At 45.1% G+C, this 25,566-nt stretch overlaps 1 protein-coding gene across 4 annotated transcripts; it reads left to right on the top strand.

Moving 5' to 3' along the window:
• Positions 1–1,757: 1,757 nt before the first annotated feature.
• CSF2RB (colony stimulating factor 2 receptor subunit beta) lies at positions 1,758–24,870 on the top strand. Of its 4 annotated transcripts, XM_083573925.1 has the most exons (15): positions 1,758–2,006; positions 3,968–4,080; positions 5,443–5,617; positions 7,335–7,461; positions 9,977–10,143; positions 12,501–12,658; positions 13,234–13,414; positions 14,572–14,710; positions 14,803–14,963; positions 15,834–15,976; positions 16,065–16,227; positions 18,542–18,632; positions 20,203–20,272; positions 21,116–21,195; positions 22,186–24,870. In XM_083573925.1, exons 3-15 carry the CDS (start codon positions 5,557–5,559, stop codon positions 23,264–23,266), a joined length of 2,622 nt encoding a protein of 873 aa, XP_083430051.1. In that variant the 5' UTR covers positions 1,758–2,006; positions 3,968–4,080; positions 5,443–5,556; the 3' UTR covers positions 23,267–24,870. The 4 variants fall into 4 exon arrangements, with proteins under 4 accessions (XP_083430051.1, XP_083430052.1, XP_083430050.1 ...); XM_083573926.1 differs by lacking the exon at positions 3,968–4,080 and having other exon boundaries at positions 5,446–5,617; XM_083573924.1 differs by lacking the exon at positions 3,968–4,080.
• Positions 24,871–25,566: the final 696 nt, after the last annotated feature.

The raw sequence follows: 25,566 nt of genomic DNA, 5'->3' as shown, positions 1-25,566 counted from the left end.
CTAAATATTTCCTGGATGGAGGATTGAGGGCACTTTTCCCAGGAGGATTTTATTTATTAATTCCACAGCGCCCTCAAGTGTGCTAAGTGCTCCAGAGAGAGAGAGAGAGAGAGAGAGAGAGAGAGAGAGAGAGAGAGAGAACGCACAGGTATAAAGAGATATTTTCTTCAGCAGTTTTTAATGTTATGGAAGAGAAGAGGATTTTTCTTTTCTTTTTGGTGTTGCTGCTTGAATAACCTTTGGCAAGCACTCTTGCCAGCATGAGTGTACTGAAAGCTTCCCTCTCCTAATTGCAAAAGCACTGGCACTTATAATCCATGCAAATTTAATTCCGCAACCAATTAGCATTCCTTTCTGGCTTGGACAGAGGCGATGCTTGCTGAAAACCCAAGAGATAAGAGAGAATGCATTCTTTTACAGCTAAATACAACCAAACTCACTTAAGATGCTAGAAAGAGGAAGCTGGCAGGGGCAAAGGACAGCTGGTTGTCATCAAGCCGCACGTTGAAGTCGCACATGCAGGGGAATAGTGGGGGGGGGGCAGGGGGTTGTGGCCCCGGTCATGGAATTTTGAGGGTATGCGAGCCAGGTGCCCCCCCTCACAAGCACCAGCTTCTGTGGGGATCTCCATCCTTCACTACTTGCTGCCAGGGGTCTCTGGGCACCAGAGCCCGGCCCAGCTTAGCCACCACATCCCCAGCCCCCTCCTCACTCGAGGCAGTTCCTGGATGGTGAGTGAGGTGGGCAAAGGGTGAACCCAGCCCAGCCCGGTTCTCCTCTCCACAGGCATCAGGTTAATTTGTCCACCAAGGGCTGCGATGGCCAGTTGGGCTTCTCCCTGCACAAGCGGGCAAGTGGAGCAGTGCAGCCCTGCTTGGCCCTGGTCAGGGCAGGGGTTGGGTATGCCCCAGTGGGGTAGACATCCAGAGCCCAATTCAGCAGAATTAACAGGAGAGCCACAAAACACAGTAAGGCAGGTTTGTCCCATATTGTAGCAAGGGAAGCATAACACAGCACCGTCTAAAGACCCCCACTGATCATTCAGTCAACAAGAAAAACCTCTAGGTTTTAGCACATTGTTTTAAGAGCTTTTCAAGTTCATTTAAGCTTTAAAATGCCATGAAATTACAGCTCTTAAGGGCCACACCATTAATGGATGTGCTATTCAAAAACATTTGTGCTGCTACAGTGTGGTATCCTATCCTATGGTCACTAACGGTTGGCAGGATGCAGCTGCTTCCCTGACCGCCCATCATTGACATTGCTGAGGCTCACCAAGAGAGGAAAGGGCAAAGCAGCAGCAAGGTCAACACAGTGCAAATGCATTGGCAGAACCAGTCCAGGGCTCCTGCCAGTATGTTTGCACCGCACTGGCCTTGCTGCCGCCTTCTTGCCCCTCCTAGTAATGCTGGTGATGCCATGTTGGGTTAGCACCACCATCATCCTGACCTGCCAACCACTACTACCTGTGGTTTGTTCCAGCTTCACCCCTACCTTGAATCTGGGTGGCTGTTGGCAGAGTGGTTTGTATGAGCCCCAGACCTGTCTGCTCAGTGGGATGGAGTCTATGGAACTGAAGCTAAATGACATCATCTGAGTGGTCCCAGGTTCCCCACTTGTAGTTACTATGCACGCACAGTCTTTTATTTCCATGTTATCTCCAAGCAGAATGTGATAGGAAGAGAAGAGTGGCAAGAAGTGCTCATTCGCCAGCCCCCAAAACATGTCACACTTTGTCAGAAGAAGCAGGAAAGTTGTGCAATCTGTATAACAATGGAAACAGAACAACTTCCTCTTCCATCCCGGAATCGATTTTGAAAGGAGGCAGCGTATGAGAAAAGGAAACCGAGACAAAATTCTCAAGAACAGCTCTCAGGCACTGAATGTACGATTCATCCAGGCTATTTGAAGACCAAAGAATGGGAGATCTCCTATATCTCTGAAGAAGACCAAAAGGCTTAACCCTCCCTTGGCTCTAGAGGAAACCATTACATCTCTTGCTTCAGGTAAGGAAACTATCTTTCTAGAGACTTGGAGAATTAAATGACAAAATCATTGGATTTTGGGGTGGGAAAGAAAGGGCATTTCCCATGTATTTGATGAACTGAACATTGTTATAGGATAGCCTCCCCAAACCTGGTTCCTTCCAGATGTTTTGGACTACAACTCTCATCAGTGCCAATTGGGGCAGGCTAGGATAGCAGATCATTATACTCAGGAAAATGGAAGCTCCCTGCTTTGCTCTTTCAGGTACAGGAGACAGGGGAGGAAAAGCAGGAGAAAAACACTCTTTCCTGAGATAAAGCACAGTCTTTCTCTCTCTGAAATGGAAGCTGTAGCCTTTCATAGGAGCAACCAGCATACTTGGTCCCATTTGTTCCACCCTGAAGCCTTTCCCTTGAGCTGATGATCAGAGGCACCTGCCTGGCAGTTCTTTGCCCTTGAGAAGTGCTCCTCAGTGGGCTGCTGGTGCGGTCAGGCACAATGCACACTTTTTCAACCTTTCGTTGTCCCCTAATCTGGCAGATAGGGACGCGGGTGGTGCTGTGGTCTAAACCACTGAGCCTAGGGCTTGCCGATCGGAAGGTCAGCGGTTCAAATCCCCACAATGGAGTGAGCTCCTGTTGCTCAGTCCCAGCTCCTGCCAACCTAGCAGTTCGAAAGCATGTCAATGTGCAAGTAGATAAATAGGTACCGCTCCAGCAGGAAGGTAAATGGTGTTTGCGTGTGCTGCTCTGGTTTTGCCAGAAGTGGCTTAGTCATGTTGGCCACATAACCCAGAAAAACTGTCTACAGAAGCAGACAAACACCAGCTCCCTCGGCCTGTAAAGCGAGACGAGCGCCGCAACCCCAGAGTCGTTCGCGACTGGACTTAACTGTCAGGGGTCCTTTACCTTTACCTTTTTTTAATCTGGCAGATGGAAAAGGGTATCTTTTGAAAATTATTCTTAACCCCTCCCCCCAAAAAACAACACACACACACCCTTGGCTATTTTGTCTACCATGAAACATATTTGAAACATTGTCTCTGGTTGAAGCTTGCTCTTGCACAATTCCATAGACATTATTTTTTAAAAAAGCATGTGCACAGGTGAAAAATACCTGTGTACATGCCCACAATGAACCTCAAGTTTCTGGAACTCACGAAGGGGTGGGGAAGTACTAACTGAAGAGGGGACAACAACATACAGTACAAATGCACCCCCTTAAGCACTGCCTGCTAATATGAATGTGAAACATTGAGATTGGTTTTGGAGCCATGAAATTGAAAGCACTCATATGTGTAGAATGCATTCCTGTGGACACAGCTACTGTATAGTCAACGGCCAGGGAATTGGTACCCTGCCCTAAAAAGAAAGGGATGGAGAAGAGACATAAAACAGCAGGGGGATGAGGCCGATGAACCAGAAGGTAGGCAGGTGGTGGTGTGTAATGTTGTGAATCCATTCATGCCATGCAGATTGCTGCAACCTTTTCCTAATAAAAGTATCACTCGCCAAATAAGGCCCATTTTACACTCCTATGGAGCATATTAGAGAAGTGTCTCTTTCCTGGTCCCGCTTTCCTTGGAAAGTAACTGTGTTTTCAGGGCAATAAGCATTCATCCTGATAAGCTTGCGGGTCATTTACATGTCTTCTCATTAGCCATTTGTTGATGCCACACCCTTAATGCACCTTCCAAGCAGCAAAAAGTCCAGTTTTCATTTGTTGTGCTAGGATGACAGAGAACTTTAATCTAGTTTAATCATGCAAACTAAAATTCCTGCATGCCTTTGAATCCCCACCCCCATGCAAAATGCTACAGGCTGGAAGCGTCCAGAGTTTGGAAAAGAAGGAAATTGAAGTCAAGGATAACAAATCTCCATAAACTCACAGTTAAACTGTAGGTCTGAGACAGTAAGTCAAACAAGCCAATTGCTTGAGTTCTGAGAATGGTATAACAATCAATCCCTCTCCCTCTTCCCAGGGAACACTGGGAACTGTAGTTCCATGTGGGGAAATGGTTCCCCCCCAACAACTCTGAGCACCCTTAACCAGCTACAGTTCCCATGATTCTTTGGGGGAAGCTGCTAAAGTGGCGTAAGTGTGCTTTAAATGTACGGTGCAGATACAGCTAGGCAAATAAAATGTCAGCAGGAGATGTGATCATGGGTCACCCACATCATGACTAATGTGATCTTGAGTGATCACAGGATTCTTTCCTCTCAGCCCCACACATAGAAGTTTCTCCATGAGATGTGGCGAGAGTGAGAGTCCTTGTTTTAGCTCTGTAGACCAGTTTCGGTCTGACCTGAAAAGAAACCGGAGCAGTTCTTTCTGGAGGTCATAACGATGAATCAGAGCAGTGGGGGCCCAAGGCGTTTCAGCACCTGAGGCAAAATGCCCTGCTGCCTCTGTGATGGGGGTGCAAACTCCATAAGCAGTTCTCCCTGCCAGACAGGCGGTACATGCTTCCTGATCTACACCCCCCCGGTGGCAAAGCTGGGTGGCAGAACGCCCCCACCCTTTTGCTGACCTGGCAGGAGGGGAGATATTCTGCAGAGCTTTGCCACCAGTCCCTCTGCTCCTAGAGGCAGGGGAGACCAGAGGCAAAGTTGGACAGCATTTGGGGCATGCCTCCTGAGGCAGCTGCCTCATCCAGCCTCGTGGGTGAGCCGGCTCTGAATCAGTCTTACATTAGAATGTAAGAATAGCATTGCTGGACCAGGCCAGTGGCTCATCTAATCCAGCAAGCTGTTCATACAGTAGCCAACCAGATGGCCGTAGGGAGCCTGCAAACAGGGCCTGCGGTTTCCAACAACTGATATTCAGAAGCATAATGCCTCTGATAGCAGAGGAAGAACATAGCCATCATGCTTAGTAGCCCTTGATGAACGTGGTTATCCTGCCCTTTATTTGTGCTGACTTTGCTAGATGCTTTTAAAAGTCGGCGGTGGTTTGGCACCAGGGGGTTTCAGAGTGTCTTCTGGGGAATTCTAGCATTCCTTGAAAGCTGATCATGGTTTCTTGATTGAGAAGAGCAGATGAGCTTCCCTGATAGGTAACTTTCCTACCGCTTTCAGGCGTACAATTCATACAATTACAGCAGAGGGTTCTCTGTTTGCTCAGAGAGGGCAAAACGGATGGCAAGTGCTCTACTTGGACTGGGCTGTTTGCTTATTCCAGCAGCCCTTCTCAACCTGGTGCCCTCTAAATATTTATTAGACTACAACTCCCTTCTCTCCTGGTCATTGGCCATGCTGGCTGAGGTTGATGGGAGTTGTTGAACAAGACGCCTGGAGAGCAGCAGGTTGGTGAAGTCTGCCCCAAAACAAATAAGAGTTTGGGGCAGATATCAGACAAGGCAATGTAGGTGAGTGGGGGTTCATTGAACGTAACAGATTTGGAGTTAGGTGGGAAGAGAGAAGTACCCTTGATTTACACTTTTACTCCCACCTTCAGCAGGTGACCCAGGGAGAGCTGCAACGTGAACAGGTACCAAGAAGTTGGGCATCAGACAGCGCTCAGCCCAAGGAGCGGGACAATTATTCAAGGATAAACAGAGACGAGAGAAACATGAGATTCTGCAGGGTGGCCTTGGCTTTGAGTCTCTTGTCTTACGTTGTTGAAGCTCAGCGTGAGTTTTGTATTCATTGTCTCACTCTTCCCTCTCTCTTTTTTCTATTTACCTTTAATTTATTTTCTTTTTCCATGCTCCTCTGATGTCGAGTGTTCTGTTACACCCTAGTGCAAAGGTCACAAACCTTTGGAGGCCTCTGAGAACATCTGGAATTTTGAGAGCGAAAGCTGTGAGCACCATCAACTCTGGCTGACTCTTTCCCCTTCCCATCCCCCACCAACAGATAGGAAAAGAGAAAGCACACACATACACACATAGAAAGAAAGAGAAAGAGAGAAAGAGTGAAAGAAAGAGAGAGAGAGTCTTCACCTTTCTATGAGATCTAGGTAAAAGTTGAAGCCACTAGAATTAAAATGGATCTTTGTGAATTTGCATGGTTTTACATAATATCCCACTGACCAACACGTCAAATTTAAGCAGAGGTCACCAACTTTTGGGGGTCTTCTGGGAACATTTGCAAGCCAGAGAACCCATTGTGGTTACCACAAAACAAAGCACATCCTCTGTAGGCACATGCACATCTGCAAGCACCATGTTGGCAACCACTGTGTTACACCAGGAGATGGAAACAGGGTGGACGAGGCTATGAAAATAAAGGGGTGGGGTTATTGAGAAAGTAGATAACTCAGTGGCTGCAATTGACTTCAGCAGACATAGGTGGCTTCTATGTGGTAGAGAGAGGAGGGATGAGGCAAAACCCAAATCATATCTAGAGACACAGAGGTCACCATGAGGAGATTTAGCTTGGACCCCTCATGTTATTCAAAGCATGCCCCTTTTCTTTCTCCCATACAAGGGAATGGATGGCATTTCCTACAAAGTAGAAATATAAATCACTGAACTGAGAGAAAACTTTGCAATTAGGAAGGGAGCAGAAATTCAATGTAGCCCACATTTAAAGTTGAACCTACCAAACCCACATTTTCTGAAACAATACGCAAACTAAAACACAGCCATTCTTCAAAATCTATACTTCTCCAAGTTCTGCAATTGCAATTCTCTGGGAAAGTAATGTGCACAAAAAAGGGTAAAATCTGTTCAGAGACAGGTATGTGTAGGTTCTCTTCAAGGATTCCTCTAAATCCACATGCAACATGATAAGAATCCATAGTCCTGAATCAAACCTAAGATGAAAGAAATGAATTTTCTAATAAAGTGAAATTAATGGTTTTATGTTGGAGTCTCCCTCCAGAGTTCTTGTATTCAAAGAGGACCATCTTAAGGACAGTTACAGAGTGACCTGATACCAGGGAGATTTATAAAAACAATCCAGAAATCCAAGTTGATTACCCATGGTCTGAATCAAGATTATGAATTTTCATCACATGGCATGTGTTGAATAGTGTACCAATGTCCAGTTGTTTGTGTTCTCAGCAGTAAAAGATTTGCTAGTCACCAATGAAACTATTTTGCTGGCCAGTTCTTCCTCCTGCTCCTCTCCATCTCCACCATCATTTAGGAATTTAGGATTATACTTCATACTTCACATGAAATTGACACTAGTCCCTGAAAGCTCATGCCATTCTTTAAAAGTGCCACAAGACCCTCCATTCTCAAGACTATGAAGCTAAGAGGAACATTTATGTTCCTTAAATCCATGAACAACCACCAAGAGATTAGAGAATGTATTATTCATTAACCATTTGTTCCCTGCTTCTTTGGCTCTTCCCCAACACCAGTTTATATACTTATGAATGTTTCCTTTCCTTTGCAGAGAAGTCACCTATGGAAACCCTTGACTGCTTCAGTGACTATGTGTCACACACAGCCTGCACCTGGAATGAAAGCCGGGATGCAAGGAACTTTGTCAAGATGCAGCTTCTTCATAGTGACCCATATCAGTGAGTGCCTAACCTCTAGTCCCTGAGGATAGGGAACCTGCGGCCCTCCAGTTATTGTTGTACTCCAACTCCCATCAGCCCCAGCCAGCATGGCCAATGGCCAGGGATGATGGGAGTTGGTCCAAAAGCACCTGGGGTAGGGAACAGGTACCCACCCTTGTCTTATCCATTGCAGAATGATGAAAAGATAATGCTGGAGGCTGCTGGGCCTAAGGGCGGAGATGCTTGAGGAATTACCGTAGATCTTTGCAAATCCCAATATGAACAGGCCTGATCTCTGCCTCCCAGACTAATGTACGGATTCATTCACTTAGTTATCAACCAGGGTTTTTTTTTTTGCACTTTCCAAGTGCTCCTGTGCAGTTCTCGGCTCAAAAACTATTTTCAAAGAGAGAGAAAGAGAGAAAGGAAGAGAGAGAGATATGTTTCAAAATGTGTATTTTAGATAAATCCAAACTAATAGGTTCAAATTGCAAGAAAGGGGACTGAAACTAAACACTGGGAAGGGATTTCCTTGTGGTACCCACAGTGGAACAGGCTGACTTGGAAAGTAGTATGTTCTCCTTCCTTAGGAGTTCTAAAGAAGTGGCTGGCTGGATGCTGTGTAGCAGCAAATTCCCTGCATCAGCTGGCAGTTGGACTTGACTCCTTGAGTCCTCTTCTAACTGCAGGATTCCAAAATACATTTTAAAATGTGTAATTCAATACATATTCTTCAAGGAAGGAAGGAAGGAAGGCGTGGATAAATTGAGAATTGGGATGGGGCAGACCGATGGGTAAATACATGTGAAAATGGCATGGACCAGAAATAGACAGATTCACCCATCCCTCGGGTTGCTCTCAGAGAAAGAGCGCCTCCTCCTTGCCACAGTCTCCTGCCCTGCACCTCATTAAACAAATTGTCCATTTAATGAACATGCATTTTAATGAACATGCTGAGACCAGGAGGAGAGGCAACGCTTGCAATCATGTTCCCCTCTGCACATTCTTTGTAACGTGCAGAAAAGGGCTATGGTCCCTTTATGCGAGAGGAAAAAATAGCAAGGGAACGGTTTTGTTAGACGTGGGGGGCACTTCTCCAGAAGATGAAGTGGTGATGTTTCTTTCCATTTTCCATCTTCCTCTTCTGTGTTCCTTTGAAAGAGGAACTGAACCTTAACTTAGCCTGACAAAGGAAAAAAAAGGAAGGAGTGGTTGTTAAGAGTAAGAGGAGGTGGAGGCCAGCAGGATATAGAGGCATGAAAATGGCAGTCAGTGTGGTGTGGTGGTTAGAGGAAAGGAGTGGGACCTGGGAGACCAGAGCTCAAATCTCCACTCACCCACAAAGCTCACTGAGTGGCATGGGCGTAGCCAGGGTTTATTTGGGGGAGGGGGCAGGCTTTATGCTGTAGGGGCAGAACTGTGATGCAATTGGTCAGTTAGTTAAATATTATTTTTTTATTTACTTGATTTGGAGGGGGCAGCTGCTCTCCTGCACCCCCTGGCTACATCCATGCTGAGTGGCCTTGGTTCCAGTCATTGTTGCTCAGCCTAACCTACCTCTCAAGATGGTTGGGAGGATAAAACAGGGAGGTGATGAGAGCAATGCATGCCACCTTGAACTCCTTGGGCAGGCACCTTCAGTGTACTCTCTTACCAACCTTTTCCAGCTAAACAATGTTTTTCTGGCCAGATCTCACAAGCAGAGAATTGTGCCCCATGTTAATTAAGGACAGGAGCAGAGGTGTAGCGAACTGGAGTCACAGGGGTTTGAAGAACCATTACTATTTCTGCAGCAGGGGCCCTGAAAGCTCCTTGTCTTCAGGGTCCTAGAGCCACCCTATCAGCACAAAAGGGGAAGTTTTTAGTCACTGAGAAGATGTCTTCTTGTCCTTTGTGCTGATTGGAGCCAATAAGAGTGAAAGAAGGTGAGTCTGCCATTGAGGATTGGCTCCTAAGATCACTCTGGAGAAGGCGAGTAGTAGCTCTGTATGTTTGAAAGTCAAGCATTTAGAAACATGAAAAACACACGAGCCCTTAGTTTCAAGAGAAAAGTGTGCAAGTTTTGTTACACACAACAGAACTTCAAGCAGAACAAAACTTAAGTCTCTCTGAAATAAGATACTGGAACACTCCAAATCATTTGTAGATCTAGCTGAAAGGCAGCACATGGAGATCCGCATTGATCATTATAATGCATCTGTAACTATTATTATTGTATAATTGTAAGGTTATATATCTTAGGAGGTTGTATTACCTTAGAATGGGGCATGGCTGTGACTATCCTGAAGGAACCCTGCTCTGGGCAGGAGGAAGTGCCTTTTCTATGTTTGAAACATTGGGGCAGGAGGTCTATAGTCCCAAGATCCCCCCTCAGTCCTCTTAGCTTACATGGCCCGTCTTTTTTATAGAGCTGTAACAAGCATTGTGTATCATCAGACTCATTCTCTGGGACTCTGGGTTGTGAATGAATGCTTGTAGAATTAACAACTTTGCTGTTACCAGTAAATAAAATGAGGCTTTCTGGTGCTTATAGGAATAACCTCACACGGATGACATGTCATTCAAAAGAAGAAGATTCACAGATACATTGGAGCTGCCGCAAAAACCAGACAATTTTCAATGTCTGGTTGAATAATATCTTCGTTTTCAAACCAGATCAGGAACTGAAAGTCCAGGTGAATGTCAGCCTCTTTGATAATGGTATGTACTCACATCTCCCAGAAATGTGAAAGGTGGACTCATGCAATTTGTCTAACAACAACAATAATTTATTTATACCCCGCCCATCTGGCTGGGTTTCCTCAGCCACTCTCGGCAGCTCCCAAGAGACTATTAAAAACATGATAAAACATCAAACATTACGGTATCCACTGAAAAGCACAGGGTGTAGCAACCTTGCTGAAACTAAATAGATCTGTGCCTTGATGGGAGACCATCAAGAGCTCTGTGTATCAGCCTTAAATCCCATGGAAGAAAGGTGGGAGTGGGAAATAACATTACAACCCCACAGAAATTGTTGGGTTTAACTTACACTTACACTTAGGTGTTGAGGTCACAGAAGAGAACAGTGACTGTGGTCAAACTTCAAAGAAACAAGCTCTCCATTATTATTGGCATCTCCATTCCTGGGCTGTCAACCTGTTGCCCCAGATGATGGAGACTACAACATGCAGCAACAGCAACAGATAGCATGACGCAGCCCCCGGGCTGGACTTTGGACATGCTTGGTCTAGGTTAATGTATGGTAACCCCTCTAGCCCCCACCATAACCTTTCCACATCACCATCAGGAGGAAACAAAAATAGATTTGGGGGGCTCATTTTAAATCTGAAGGTGCTGAGAGCCCAAGTAGACATTTGATGAAGATATGGCATTCTGAGTCTGTGACGAACATTGAAATCAGGGATGGAGAACCTTCAGTGGCAAGGATGTTATTGGACTCCAACTCCCATCAGCCTCAGCCAGCAAGAAAGGGGAGCTTAAATATTTCCATCCTTCTGATTCTTCTCACCCAGAATTATTTTATCTCAGTTGTTAAGAATCCACTTCTTCCCTCTAAGTCATGCCCTCACCCTGGTTTGGAGATGTTGAGTAGAGATGCACGTTCCTAGAAGTTGATATCAGTCTTCTCCTGAATATCCTGTTCTGCAGCGTGATGAATCTCATATGGAGGATGTGGCAGTTTGCTTAATTTAGTCAAATCTTGGTGGTCTAAGGCAGCCACTGATGGTGATGTGGAAAGGTTAGGGTGGAGTCTTGAGGGGTCAGAACAAGCAGTGTCCCATCTAGGCCACAGGTGGCCAATGTAGTGCCATCCAGATGTTAGACTCCAGCTCCCATCATCCCTAGCCATTGGCTATGCTGGCTGAGGCTGATGAGACTTGGAGTCCAACAACATCTGGCAGGCATCACGTTGGCAACCTCTGAAGCAAGTGAGTCACTTTCAGGAAATAATTTGGTTCAGGAAAGTGCAGCAGAGGGCATTCAGGTTCATGTACAGCATGTGCCCAGCCTACCTCCCCAAACCAATAACAGGTCCACTTAGGCACAAACTCAGTGGCTTGGAAAGAGCAGAATCCAGGCTAGGTGCTATTACAAGGAAAAGGATTAGCAACAATCAGTCCAGTCCAAGAGCAAGGACCAAAGTTCAAGAGTTTGAGATTAGCAGGAGGAATTCCAAGGCTGCACGGGAGTTGCAAAGTTGCTGATAACTGAGACAGCCTGACATTGGGAAACCAATTAATGCACATAATGTGCTAGAACGTCTATGTCTTCGTTCATTCCACAGGAGATAGCATTGAACCTCTCAATTTATTGTAATTTAGCAGTTTCACATTGTCATCTCTTTGCAATGTAAAAATATTTGAAATATCACTAAGTTAGACTTCTAAAGCTGACACAATCAGTGTTTTGTTGGTGAAGACATCGGATCAATAGACCTTGGGCCTTGACTGAATGTCAACTAAACCATCTTTATTGCTTTCTTGAATTGATCCACAAGCTGCAATCTTAAGCACACCTCCAGGGTGGGAAATTCCACTGAAACCAATTGCCTCCTGTTCCAGTTAAGAGTGGATAGGTCCAAGGTGCAAGAAATGAAGATTTATTTGTTATACTTTGTTAGATGCTTTATAAAGCAACTTATCTAAGCATTGTACGGATCAGTTAAAACACCTGTACAATGCTTGTAGGACAATTGCACAGTAAATCTTAAAACTCCAAGAGCCAAGCAGAAGACAGGGAATAAAATCAGGTGGTCTTAAAAGACTCGGGGAGAAGGAAAGGTTTTTAGCCTGACACTGAAAAAGTAACAGCATAGATGGTACGTGACTTTCCCTATAGGGAGTGTTCCATAGCCAGAGGGCTACCACCAAAAGGCCCCCCTCTGAACTTCAGATTGAAGGAATACATAGAGAAAGACATTCTTAGATACAGTTAGCAGTAGGTAGATACAAGAAGAGGCATTCTGTCATGTACCACGCAGGTACCATAGGCAGATCTGTACCTTTCCACCTGAGCAAAGATTAACCTGTGTTTTTCTTTATTCACTCTTCCAGTACGACCTCCTCCACCCCAGGTTCGAGATATTGTTGTCACAGAGGATGGTGACTACCTATTGGCTTGGGAAACAGGGGGTGGAACAAATAAAAGACATTGGCTGGATGGAGCCCTGGACTTTGAAGTGACCTACAAAAGGCGCTGGGAACTCTGGGAGGTATCTATGATCAACATAGGTATCACATCAACATTTCTGCCTGCACTTAGTCATGCAATGAATATTATTATTATTATTATTATTATTATTATTATTATTATTAAAAACCAGCACAAAATATTATTCTACACACGAAGTGTATTCGATACCATTAGTAGAAGTGCTGACTGATTTTCAAAAATTAAGAGTTTTAAATGGAGTACAGAAGGTAGCACTATAGAATTCACTACCCCAAGATATAATGACCGCCACCTTGGATGGCCTTAAAATGAGTTTAAACAATTTCAAAGAGGATAAAGCTATTAGTAGCTGCTAGGCATGATGTCTCTGTACTCTCTCCAGTATCAGAGGTGATAGACCTCTGAATACCAGTTGCTGGAGAGAACAAGCGTTGGGAGTGCTGCTGTGATTAGCTCCCACTTTTGGCTTCCTATAGGCCCCAAAGCTGGCCCCTGTGAGAAAGGGTGGCTGGAGTATATAGAGTATATGATATACGGTGTCCCACCGCTCGACTATGGAAATGTATTTATCTTTCTTTCCACCCTCTATGCAAATTTCTCTCTCTCCCTTGCTAGGATTCCACCTCTATCTTGGTGCCAAACACCTCCAGATGCCTTTTCCTCCACAATGACCTTGTGCCTGGGAGCCCCTATGTTGCTCGCGTTCGAAGCAAACCAAGACAAGGCAGTGGTCTTGTTGGCCATTACAGTAAATGGAGCCACGAAGTCTATTGGGAGACACCGAAAACATGGAAAGGTAATACTGCAAAGAGATGGTTTTTCCTTATGGTCATGGCTGTATGTTCTAAGCTGCTGGAAGAGCTGCATGCCAGTTGGATAAGATTTATGCTGGAAGATTAGCTCTGGATGAGTTGCACTCAGTTGCTCAAATACTCTGGATGCTCTTGCACATGCATATCTCATCGCTGTTCTTCTGTAGACACCCATGGTGTTAGGCAGCCTTTCCCAACTTGGTGCCCACCATCAGCTTTGTGTTTGTGATGCCATTAAGCAGCTTGTGAAGAAGCTTCAAGTTTTTCACTGAGATGAAGCGAAGATTTGAGACACACCCAGACATTTTGATCACTCTTGGAAAGAACTCCATGATGCTGGTGGTTCACCTCAAAACATGATGGGACGTCTGTTGGAGTTAACCTGTACCTGTCATGACCCCAGAGTCCAGCAGCAATCAAGACTCAAGGTCATGGGCTGCAAAGTCTACAACTAAGGAGTCTGACCAAGTGCAGAACTCTGAGTCTGCTGCTGGAGATCAGGAGACACCTGAGCCAGAAGATCATAAGTCTCCAGAAGATGCTTATAATGACTCGGTCTGCTCTCAACCTTTCTTGGAGCATGTCAGAAGCTGTAAACTCTGATCTGCCTTGTCCATGACATCCAGTATTGGACCAGGAGGTGATGGTACTTTCAGCTGTGCTCATTCTAAATAGACTTAGCCTATTGCATACAAGGCTTCCCTCACATTTACTAACCCACTTCCCATCTTATTGTTCCTTGCACCTTAATTCAACAAGTGGTGAGGACTCCAGGGATGCACTGTGTACATAGTTTCTGTTTCCTTTGGAATTAATTCATTAGATGCTAGCAATATTTGGAGGACCCAGGCTCCCCATTTCTGATCTACTCATGGTGGCTTCCACAACACTAATGGCAGTTAATTTGCACTGGTGTCTTCTCTGCAGGACAACCCCTATTTCTGTTTTGATCAATGAATTGTTTTGTGTTATATAGTTTGGTTTGTCTTCTTTGAGAAGCCTGATATTTAATGGATCCTCTTTTTCATTTCTAGTTGCACTTCTTACCAAATACCTCCGCAATGTTACTTCCCTGTGTTAGCTTTTGCCAAGCGCTGCATGACCCTAGACAGGGCTTATTCTTTCTGGTTTCTCCCATTAGATGATGCAGAAGCTCAGCCCAAGAACCTCCGCTGTCTATTTAATGGCATTGATCAGCTAAATTGCAGCTGGGAGGTGCGTCAAGAGGTCACCAATTCAGTCTCGTTCACACTCTTCTACAAAGCCAGCCCAGAAACAGGGTGAGATTTTCTGTATGAAGCAAAAATACATCCAAATATTCTTGCCTTTTTTAAAAAAACTTAACTTCCTCTTGTATCTTCCTTGTTCCTAGAGAGAAGGAATGCTCTCCAGTCCTTCAAATGGAACTGCCTTCCACCCGATATGTCCTGCAAAGCTGTTTGATCAATGTCGCCAACCCCGAGAGGATAAGCCAATATCTCGTGACTGTGCAGCCAAAAGAGGAAGAGAAAGTGATGGAGGCAGCAAAACACAGTAAGTCCACAAAGCTTAATTCTATGGGGCACATGCGGGCTCCTATGACTTTGCTTTGCTTTGTGACTTACCTGGGCAATGTCACCTGTATGCAGTCATGAAGAAGCAAATGTGAGGATAAGACAGAATCACATGGCTGAACACAGTGCCAGTGCCACTTACAGGCAGACCAAGTGAGGGCCAAGACTCTGAAGGGAAAAGGTGCAACAACCTTGTGGGAGCTGAGCAAGTCTGGATCTGGTCCATAGCTGAAAGATGAGAAAGGTTGTTTTCTGCTGCTCCAGAGAAGCGGACACGGAGCAATGGATCCAAACTACAAGAAAGAAGATTCCACCTAAACATTAGGAAGAACTTCCTGACAGTAAGAGCTGTTCGACAGTGGAATTTGCTGCCAAGGAGTGTGGTGGAGTCTCCTTCTTTGGAAGTCTTTAAGCAGAGGCTTGACAACCATATGTCAGGAGTGCTTTGATGGTGTTTCCTGCTTGGCAGGGGGTTGGACTCGATGGCCCTTGTGGTCTCTTCCAACTCTATGATTCTATGATTCTATGAATAGAAGACCCTTGTCCTTTCATGGAGGGAACAAGGGTTATAAAGCCATAAAATGAATTAGCAGCCACTTGGGGTAGCACAATTCAAGAGACACTCCATAAGGAAAGAAGCACATCAATCTGAGACTCTGAGGATGCTTTTGGTGTTGCCACTTCTCCAAGGGAGCTGGCAATGCATCCTAGTCCCTCAGCGAAGTCCCAGGGGCTCCCGGGGGTAAACTCCTGCTTTGCTTGGGCTCACCCTGACCTTACCCTCGCAAATACTCTTTAACAGGTTAACAAGAGATAGGTTTCTGTTCTTGATGCATCCTTTGTTTTCCAGTCAAGGCAGGCCCACCTTTCAAGCTGTCTGTGTCAACCCAGGACAACCAGGAGTACAGCCTCAAATGGGAAGTTAGGAATTCGACTCTGCGAATTCCAGAGACATATCAAATCTCATACTGGAAAACCGGAAAGCCTTCAGAGGTGAGCAGTAAATAAATTGCTCCTCCATAGTTTGAGAAAAGCCAAGTGTTATCTTCTCCCTCGTTTTTCTCCTCTTTTCTCTTCTCAGGACCATTTGGGCAACAGTGACGACACATGGTTCACCTTCCCCTCAGAGTTGTTGGAACAGGACACAAGTTACACAGCAAAGGTGCGGGCAAAAGTCCGTGGTTACTCATATGATGGTCCATGGAGTGAATGGAGCAAGGAAAATGACTGGACAACACACAGGGGTAAGCCACAAATGGAGTTTCCAAACAAGGGCTCTAGTCCACCTTTCTTCTCTAGGGGGAAAGGTTCTATTGCTGTCTTCAGAAGGCGATATGCTGAAGAGTTGGTATGGACAGGCACATACTGAGCAGAGGCGTAGGAAGGGGGGTGCAGTGGGTGTGGTCCGCCCCAGGTGTCATGACAAAATGGCAGGCGAGTGGGTGGCACACCTCTCGCCCTGCGGCAGCAGCTCTTCTGACCCGGTGGCAGAGAGCAGCCCTCCTCAATCATGGTGAGACGCACCCGGCCACAGCAGCTCCTGCAGAGAGCAGGGGAAAAGTGAGCATCAGCTTCCCTGCCTCTCTCCTGTTAGAATTCCTGCTCAATGATTGCAGTCATGGGATTTTTGTCTATCACATGATGGTATATGTTTTGACTCCACAGAGTGAGAAGTGACGGAAACACGATGTTTGTGTTACTGTGTTCCGTGAAGTGGGAATATTGTTCTTCGTTCTTTTTTTCTTTGCTGTCTGATGCTAGAGAGAGAGGGAGCCATGTTGCAGTGCTCCATGTGTGTTTATATGCAAATAAGGTAGATTAGCCAAAATGCTGAGTTGCTGAGGTCTGTTACGCAAACTGCGCAAACTCTGTGGATCCCTAAGTGTGCCGGTGTCGGTTGGCATCGGTCGCTGTAATGTTCGGGCAGAATAAAGCTTTTGAAGCTCCCGAACGAATGACCAGGAGGGAGAGAACATGCCAGTCAAGCATGTGTCTCTGCCAGGGTCCTACTCAAGTGTAGGCCGAGCTCCCAACATCTCCTACCCTGAACTGTGGCATGTGGGAGGGCACCCTCTACGTCACTTGAAGAACACTTGAAGCAAAGGCAACACTACCGTAATTTTCGCTCCAAAACACGCACTTTTTTGCTCCTAGAAAGTAAGGGAAAATGCCTGTGCGTGTTACGGTGCGAATGCACTCGACCGGAGCCATGGCTGCCGTCAGTCAAGCAAAGCGGGAGCTGCTTGCAGGGCTTTGCACGGCTCTAGCTTTGATTGCTTTACAGCCAGGAGGAGGGGGAGGAGCCGAGGAGGAGGGAGGGAAGGAGAGCCATGGCAGCAAAGCGGGCAGCAGCCGCTTACACGCGAGGAGGGACAAACGGGAGCCATAGCGAGCCGGAAAAGCGCCGCGTAGCCAGCAACAGCTGCTGCAGCCTCAGCTAGCAAAGGTCCGTGTGCTCTCTAAAGGGAGCAATGAGGCTGCAGAGGGACGGCAGGGCACAGGAGGGCTCTGAGCCACGAGCGCAGTGAAAACCAGTAAAAAAGTTTTTAAAAAGGCTGCTGGGGACAGGAGGGCACGGGATGAGGGAGAGGGGGAAATTACGATTCTCCCAGCGTCTCAGCTGATCCGCTGTGCAGGACTTGGGTTGCAGGGGATTCACCATTATCTGCGTAAAGCAGCAAAGAGGGAGAGAAGGAGCAAAGCGGGAGAGGAAAGGAGCTCTTACACTGCAGTAAGTGGCTGCTGTCCGGTTGGCTCCTTTAAAGCAACAGTGCTCTTTCCCTCCCCCCTCCCCGCTCAGCTCACCGAAAAGCTCCTTTTCCACACACCCCACGCGAGCTCCTTCTCCCCTTAAACCCCTCTCCTGCATCATTAGCAGCATCCTTCTCTACACACCCCATGCGTGTTCCTTCTCCCCTTAAACCCCTCTTCTGCATCATTAGCAGCATCCTTCTCCACACACCCCACGCATGTTCCTTCTCCCTTTAAACCCCTCTCCTGCATCATTAGCAGCATCCTTCTCCACACACCCCACGCGTGTTCCTTGTCCCTTGAATGCTTTTCCTTCCCTCCCCACTTAAAATGTGGTTACAAAGCATGGATCCACATGGATCCTCAGGATTTTTGCACTGGGTCACCCCAAGTTCACCATCAGATCACATAGCATATCCATGGCTACAGCCTGCACCAAAAAACACACACGCACCCACTGTTTCATGGGGCTGCAATGGCGAAAAACGTGGTTACAAAGCATGGATCCACGTGGATCCTCAGGATTTTTGCATTGGGCTACCCCAAACTCACCGTCAGATCACGTCTGTGGCCACAGCATGAACCACAAAAATCATACATCCACTGTTTCGTTTAGAATATTTTTTTCTTGTTTTCCTCCTCTAAAAACTATGTGCGTGTTATGGTCAGGTGCGTGTTATAGAGCGAAAAATACGGTAATTTGATTTCAAAGTCAGTTTTCAAATTTGAAGTGCAATTTGCTTTAACTTTCCTTTCAATTGATCTCTCAGCATTCTGATGATGTTGCAATCTTCTGTTCGGTTTCAGTTGTGCCTCCTTGGAGCATTATACTGATTGCAGCAGTCTCTGTAATTGTGATGATGGCAGGCATGTGCTTTTGCCATAGTTATCTTCTCAGGTAAGCATGTGTTACAAATGGGTTGGGCATCTGGATACATTGGCACACAATAGTGGAGTGAAGGAGGGTGGGAACTGGCTGCAAGGGGTTGCAGAGCTCTCAAGTGGTGGCTGTTGCCATATAGTGAACAGACCATAGCATACAGCTGTTCGTTATGTGGACTGGGTATTGTCTTTTTAACCACACCTCTATAAATATTCCAGAACATACATTTGCATTGGTGATGCATTGCACATGGACAGCTCACAATTTGTTAACATCCACAAAGAGGAGTGTTCTCCATCCTTTCTGCATCTGAAATATGTATATACATGCAGGCTATGCTGGGTGGCATAGTGTCATGGCATTGTTATTATTATTTGTCATGTACAAAGTGCATAGAATTTATTCTGTGCTGTGTGCAGATTAAAAGCATTGTGGTTCCTGCCCACAAGCATACAATCCAAAGGAATGACACAAAAGGGTTAAGGGGTGAGGAGGGAAGAGGAAAACAAGGAAACTCAGGTGTCAGTTCTAAAAGTGATATACTCGTTTTTATAAGGGTTGAAGGGGGTGAGGGTATTCCAAAAATCCTTACCCTCTTTGTGCAGGGCAAAGTGTGTGTGTGTGTTGTTGCTGCTGAACAGTCTCTGGCTAGGGTGGAATTCTCCAGCAGTTTTGGAGAAGGTTGCAAAAGAAACTTTCAGAACCTTTCTCAGAAATTTCTCTTCTGTTAATGCCACTGTTTGAAGGAAGCAGTGAGCTGAAAGACAAGTGGAAGGTGCAGAGGCCAAGCCCACTGTTTCTTTCGACAATATTAAAATAGCATGAAACAAAATTAAAAGTGGATCTGCAAATTGTGCCCAAAATTATCTCTCCTATTCGCAGGATGCAAAATTGGGAGTGGGGAAGTTGGCTGACCTAAAGAAAATTTGGGTTTTCTGATAATTTTCTTATGCCCCCCCCCCATGAACGTAGTATTGTGGACAATTTCAGTCTCCTGTTGAAGAATGTTCAGCCAAATTTCAGTCCACATCTAATGTGCATAATGAGTAGCTGGAATGGAAACTGTTGTGGGGAGGGGGGAGCCAAACTGACTTGGTCTCCAACCCAAGCTAATTATCTCTCATTCTGCTAGCTTGGTCTTCAACCCAAGCTAATTATCTCTCATTCTGCTGCTGCCAGGTGAAGTGGAGGCTTTAAATGACTAAGAATCTGCTGACCACATGCTCTCAGCACTGCCAGATTTGCCTGGTTGCTTAGCTGGCAGCAACCAGATGTCATCTATTATTTTAGACATCCTCTCAACATCTGGAATAAAGAAAATGCACCACCGTGGTTGAAACAGCATGTGGAAAACACTTGAAAACACTTTGGGTGGCAACAGCAGCAATGTGGAGATCCTTCTAACATAGTGGTGCTGGTTCAAGCAGTGAACAATCCTATGGATGCCACATTGAGCAGCTTCCATTCAGAAGCTGTTTCATGCGGCATTTGTTGAAGTATAGATGGACTGATGTTTGCCAACCACAGAGAGCAAATGGAAACTCTTCTTGGTTTGACTGATGTTGCTTTCATGTCTTCATTACAGGAAGAGCAAGAATTGGAAGGAAGCCATCCCACACCCTCCCAAGACGCTTCTTCTCCCAAACCTTTTCCCGGTGAGAGAGATTTCCTTTGGACTGGAATTAGCATCTCTGCTTCTGCCTTGCAAAAGTGTACTGGGCTTCTTTGTTTGAAGGCATTCCTTCTGATACTTTTTTGTATCCAACCATCTTCCATGAGATACTTCAGCACTGTGTGTTTGGCCTTGGTCAAGGTCCAAGGACATTAAGGCTCTCCTATGTGGGTGACCAATTTCAGGTCCATGTCACTTCTGACTGATTCACCCCAAGTCTGCTTCATTCCATTTCCACATTAAAAAAAATATCCACATGAACAACTGCATTTAAATCCATATTTTCAAAACCATGCATTTAAAACACTCTTATACTACTTTAATCAGTCATGGCTTACCTCAAAGAATCTTGGGAATTCTAGTTTGGTAAGGGTGCTTAGAATTCTTAGGAGAAATCTCTCAGAGCTATAATTCCCAGCACCTTGAACTAACTACAGTTCCCAGGAGTCTTTGGGGAAAACCATGACTGTTAAAGTGATATAAAAGTGCTTTCAATGTATGGTGTACATGTTGTTTTGAAAAAGCAAAGATGATACTTTTTTTGAGCCAAGATCTGCACTGGAACAGTCTGGAAATGTGAAACATAGGAAATTCCCTTCTATTAGAGTCAAACCATTGATCCACCTAACTGATACACAAGGTAGAATCTGAATGAAGATGAGACCAGCTGCGTATGGGCACTAAGCCAGCACACAGGTGCCCATGAGAAAGCAGGAATATGCAGATGCCCTGTACTACTAAAGCACTTGGGACATGGTCTCACTCGCAAACACCCTGTGTTTAACTTGTATCCTCACACTGCCCTTGTGTCCTTGTGTCCTTTCAGAGACTAGAGCTGCTAAATGGCTCAGAGGACAGTAGTAGCCAGAGCTCTAGGGAGGAAGTGAACAGTTGTACGTTGGAAAGGTGAGTACATCTAAAGGAAGGACACACTGCTTGTCCAAGGCATTCTCAGAAAACTAGCTGGTATGTTTCCAGGCCATGTATACACTAAGGCAGCAATCCTATACACATTTATCTGGGAGTAAGCTCTATTTAACTCTGCGGGGTTTCCTCTTAGCAGATAGGCAAAGAATTGTACTGGTTTCTGTCGCTCTAATTAGCTGATTCCTGTTCACTAGCAAGCCAACAATGGCTTGGAAAGTGGGCACATAATAAGAAGCCGCAGACCATTGGTCCATCTAGTTCAGTATTGTCTACACTAATTCTCAAGCAGCCCTCACCCACTCTGTTTCAGGCAGGGGACAGTCTCAGCCCCACCTGGAGATGTTGGGGGCAGGGGTGGCTGCTGAGCCAAGGGGGCAAAATCTCAAAGCCTAGTAAGCAAGGTGCTGGGCTGTGGGAAGGTGGTGTTGGGCTCTGACAGGGTCTTAGAGTCCTCCCAGCTCCTTCTGAAAGCCTAGTTAGTGCTTTCCCAGCTTTGGGAAGGAGGTAGGAGGGCTCTAGGACCATGCCAGAGCCCTTACACCTCATTCCAGAGCCATGCATTGCCTAACCACTTTTGGAAAGGCAATGTGAGGACTGGGTGTTTGTACACCAAATTTTGGTCTCTCACAGGGTGCCATAGTACCCAAGTCAGCCACTAGCTGGGGATTGAACTTGGGACCTTCTGCATGCAAAACAGATGCTCTGGCTCTGAGCTATGGCCTGATAAGACAGGTTTCCTGATCCCAGCATCTTCAGATGAATTCCTCCTCAGACCTCCCTCTCAACAGAGTTGGTGCATGGGAGGACGCTGAGGTGGGACTTGCATGTATGCCCCTGCCCACTCCCCACATTTAGCCTACACACACTCGGGCAAATGCTTAAGTAGGGGTATTGTCTTGGAGTAACCTGTTTGGGTGGGAAGATCTCTCTTTACTGACTAACATTTTTCACTTATTTCCTCTGCTGCAGCCAGAAGCTGGTTAGTCACCCAGAGTCTCTTGAAGCCTCCAGTTCAGGGAAAACAACACCACATTCCACTGCCTTCCAGCATGTGAAAGGAACAGAACTTCCTGTGGCCAATGCCGGCCAATTTTTAGATCAGCCCGACAAGCCACTCTGTAGCCACAAGGCTCGGAAGTTTGATTTTGATGGCCCATACTTACTCTTCCCACCAGAATCCTCTTCGCCTGAGAACCGGAAGGACTCGGAAGTTGCCTCTTTGGAAAAGAAGGAGACGCCTGTGGCTCTGCAATTTGTGGGACTGCATAATTGCTCTAGTTTCCAGCAGCTTCTACCTGCGGGGAAAGAGGAAGAGCCGCCAGCGTCTCCTGTCCTTGTCCGAGAGCAGGAGAAGCAACAACTTCTTCAAAGGCAAGGAAGCCGAGTGGCAAGTGACAGGTTGGAGGAGGCAAATGAAGGTTTGAGGTCACAAAGTCTTACTAGCACGAAGAACCACGGTCAAAATGAGTCCTTAGACTACATTGCCACAGAAGATCTATCACTAAGTAAAAAGAGGGACTTCTTGCTCCCTTCACCTCTGTTGACCTCAAAGGATGGAAGCCTTCTCTGTTCTACGATGGCCACAGCTGCCTCACAATTGACCCCAACCAGGGATGATATCTCAAGCTCACAGCTGGTCCAGAAGAAGGAAGCAGGTCCTGGGCACCCAGCTAATGCTCCAGTCGTGTCCCAGGACTCATTTAGTGACTACGTCACCAGCATGCCCCAAACCCCAAGATCTGTGTCAAAGGAAGGGCTTCCTTTCTCCCCAGATGAGCCTAAACACAAGGGCTTCCTTTTATTCCAACCTGGTGGCAACAGTAGCCCAGTTTTATTAAGCCAGGTAGGTGAATACTGTTTCTTCCCTGGCTCCAAGACCATGGCAGAAGCCTCTAAGAGTCAAGCAGGATCTGTACAGGAGCAACTATCAGAAGTTATTCAGAAAGGTAGCAAGCCTCTCTGTGAGGACAAGCATCTTGGGAACAAGCTGCAGACCACCCTTGCCCTCTGCCAAGACTTGAGAGTGGGCATGCCTCACGGACATACATGAACATCATTCTGTTGTCTTTCCTTTTGTCACTAGTATTGAGCTTTCTTCCCGTTGTGAAAAGCAGAGGGGGGGTGCTTGTGTGTGGTCCCTTCCAACTCTACAATTCTTTGATTCTGTAGGAATGGCAGCAGGGACAAGAGCCCCCACCTCTCACAACACAGACTTGTTTGCCCTAAAAAGGGATAAATCTGTTTCAGTGTCTCCCCAGTTCTCATTTTCCCCAGTCTTCAGTTCTCCACAGCTTCATATCAACATGTGATTTATTTAAGTATTTTTTAAATGTCCTCAGGAAAATTCACCAGCATTTTAGTACAAATTCTCCCCCCACCAATACAGTATACACATTTTTATGCCATTTTCCCTAATACACACATTTTTGCAGAGCATTCTGTTTGTTATTTTCAGATAGATAGATAGATAGATAGATAGATAGATAGATAGATAGATCGATAGACAGACAGACAGACAGACAGACAGAAGGATAGCTGTATTTCAGTTTCCGTATTGTTCTGGAAAGTGTGGATTAAGTATGTTTGCCTTTTAAGGTGAATTGAATTGAATTTCTCTCTTCCTCCTCCTCCTCCCCTCACTTCCCCGTCTCCCTCTCCTTTCATGTCAGCTATTTATGTATTTATGTATTTATTTTTTAAAAGCAAGCCTGTCAAGGCTAAATATTAATAGTTCCGTATCTAGTTTGGCGAAATATTATTATGTGTCAGAAAATGTATAGCAAAACAAATAGCAAAGATAAACATTCAGGGACTCATCCTGCCCACTGAATTCCCAAACATACAAACCCTGTAGGATAGAAAAGATAAAAAGTTTCTCTCTCTCTCTTCCTGAAGGCCATTGCTCCCTATCACAAACTGGAGCCTATCTAGGGAAATTTTTTTTCTTTAATTCTGGCCGCTCAGCTTTATATTGTTGCATGCCACTTCAACTTCTGAGTGGTGAGAGATTCCAGGGGTTCCAGGCTCTATATACCCAGGGCTCAGTCTCTTTGGAATGAGGAACAGTGGAGACTGCAGTGTCTTTAGGATATATGGTTTATTTATAAATATATGCAGTGCTCTCTTTTTTCAGAAAATAAGGTGCCAGTCCTCATCTGTAGGAGCATTGCTGGTTGTTCCCCAAGATGGCAAGTTAGAGCTGGCATTGAGGGCATTGGGCCAGATGGGGTCTCTTCCAACTTTACAATTCTATGATCCTATGAGGCTCATTTGCCAAAAGCAATAAACTAAGCCTGTAGTGTCTTCAGCTCAGTATTGTGGCATATTCTGCCCATAGAGATTCCAAAGGTGTCTTCTGTTTCCACTTTTAAACACCTCCTGAAAACTTTTCTATTTCCTCTGGATTATGCAGGCAGTTAAGAGTATATCTTTCCATAACAGGGATCTGATTTCTGATTTTAATATTTTTCTGTCATTTTTATTGTATGGTTTTATGTATAATTGTTGTAAACCACTCAGGTTTTTTTTTAAATGAATAGTGGTATATAAATATTTTTATGAATAAATAATAAATGCTGAACTAATTCTCTGTTGTCTGCCAGAGCTAACTCTCAGTGTTACCAAACAGAACAATTAAAAGGTCCTTTGGTAAGACCGATCATGTTATTATTTCTGCTTCTTTTATAATTTCTGCCCCAAACTTCTTAATTTGGGGAAAACACCCATAAGATGTGTTGCATCCCAATACTTTCTCTCAACTTTTCTGGGTAAAATGTTGATGTCTTTCACTCGAGGGCTTCAATTTTCTTTAAAGTATTTACAAATCTAAATATGTTTAGACGTACATTGCCCATCACTATAATGCTTTTTGTAATATTATTTTTAATTTGGAAGATGTAAATCATCCCCCAAGTAAAGCTTTGGAGAGATTATATCTATATCTATATCTATATCATCTCTATTTATATCTCTATAGCAGAAATTAAATGATGTCATATTAACCATGGAATGCTTAGATAAACATTAAACCAAACATTTACTTACCCAGCTATATCAGCTATTAAATGATGCAATATGTGATTAAGCTATTAAGTGATTGAATGATCACTAATTAATCATATTTAAGTGAACATTCAGGGAAAGCAAAAAAAATAAATAAATCTATATTTGCATGTAATATTTTTCAAAACAGATTACACTTTGAAAAGAAGGTCATGAGCCCGCCATAGTTAAGCACTTTAAACACATATTGAATAGACTTAAATGTGCTTCACTTTGGCTAGGTCATTTTCTGAAGCCAAGGAATATTAAGGATTATAACAGAGGATTCTGATGGAAGCAATATGTTGT

This window comes from Podarcis filfolensis (genome assembly GCF_964270895.1).
Source record: "Podarcis filfolensis genome assembly, chromosome: 10".
Taxonomy (NCBI): Eukaryota; Metazoa; Chordata; class Lepidosauria; order Squamata; family Lacertidae; genus Podarcis; species Podarcis filfolensis.
This window is presented reverse-complemented; position numbering and strand designations above follow the sequence as displayed.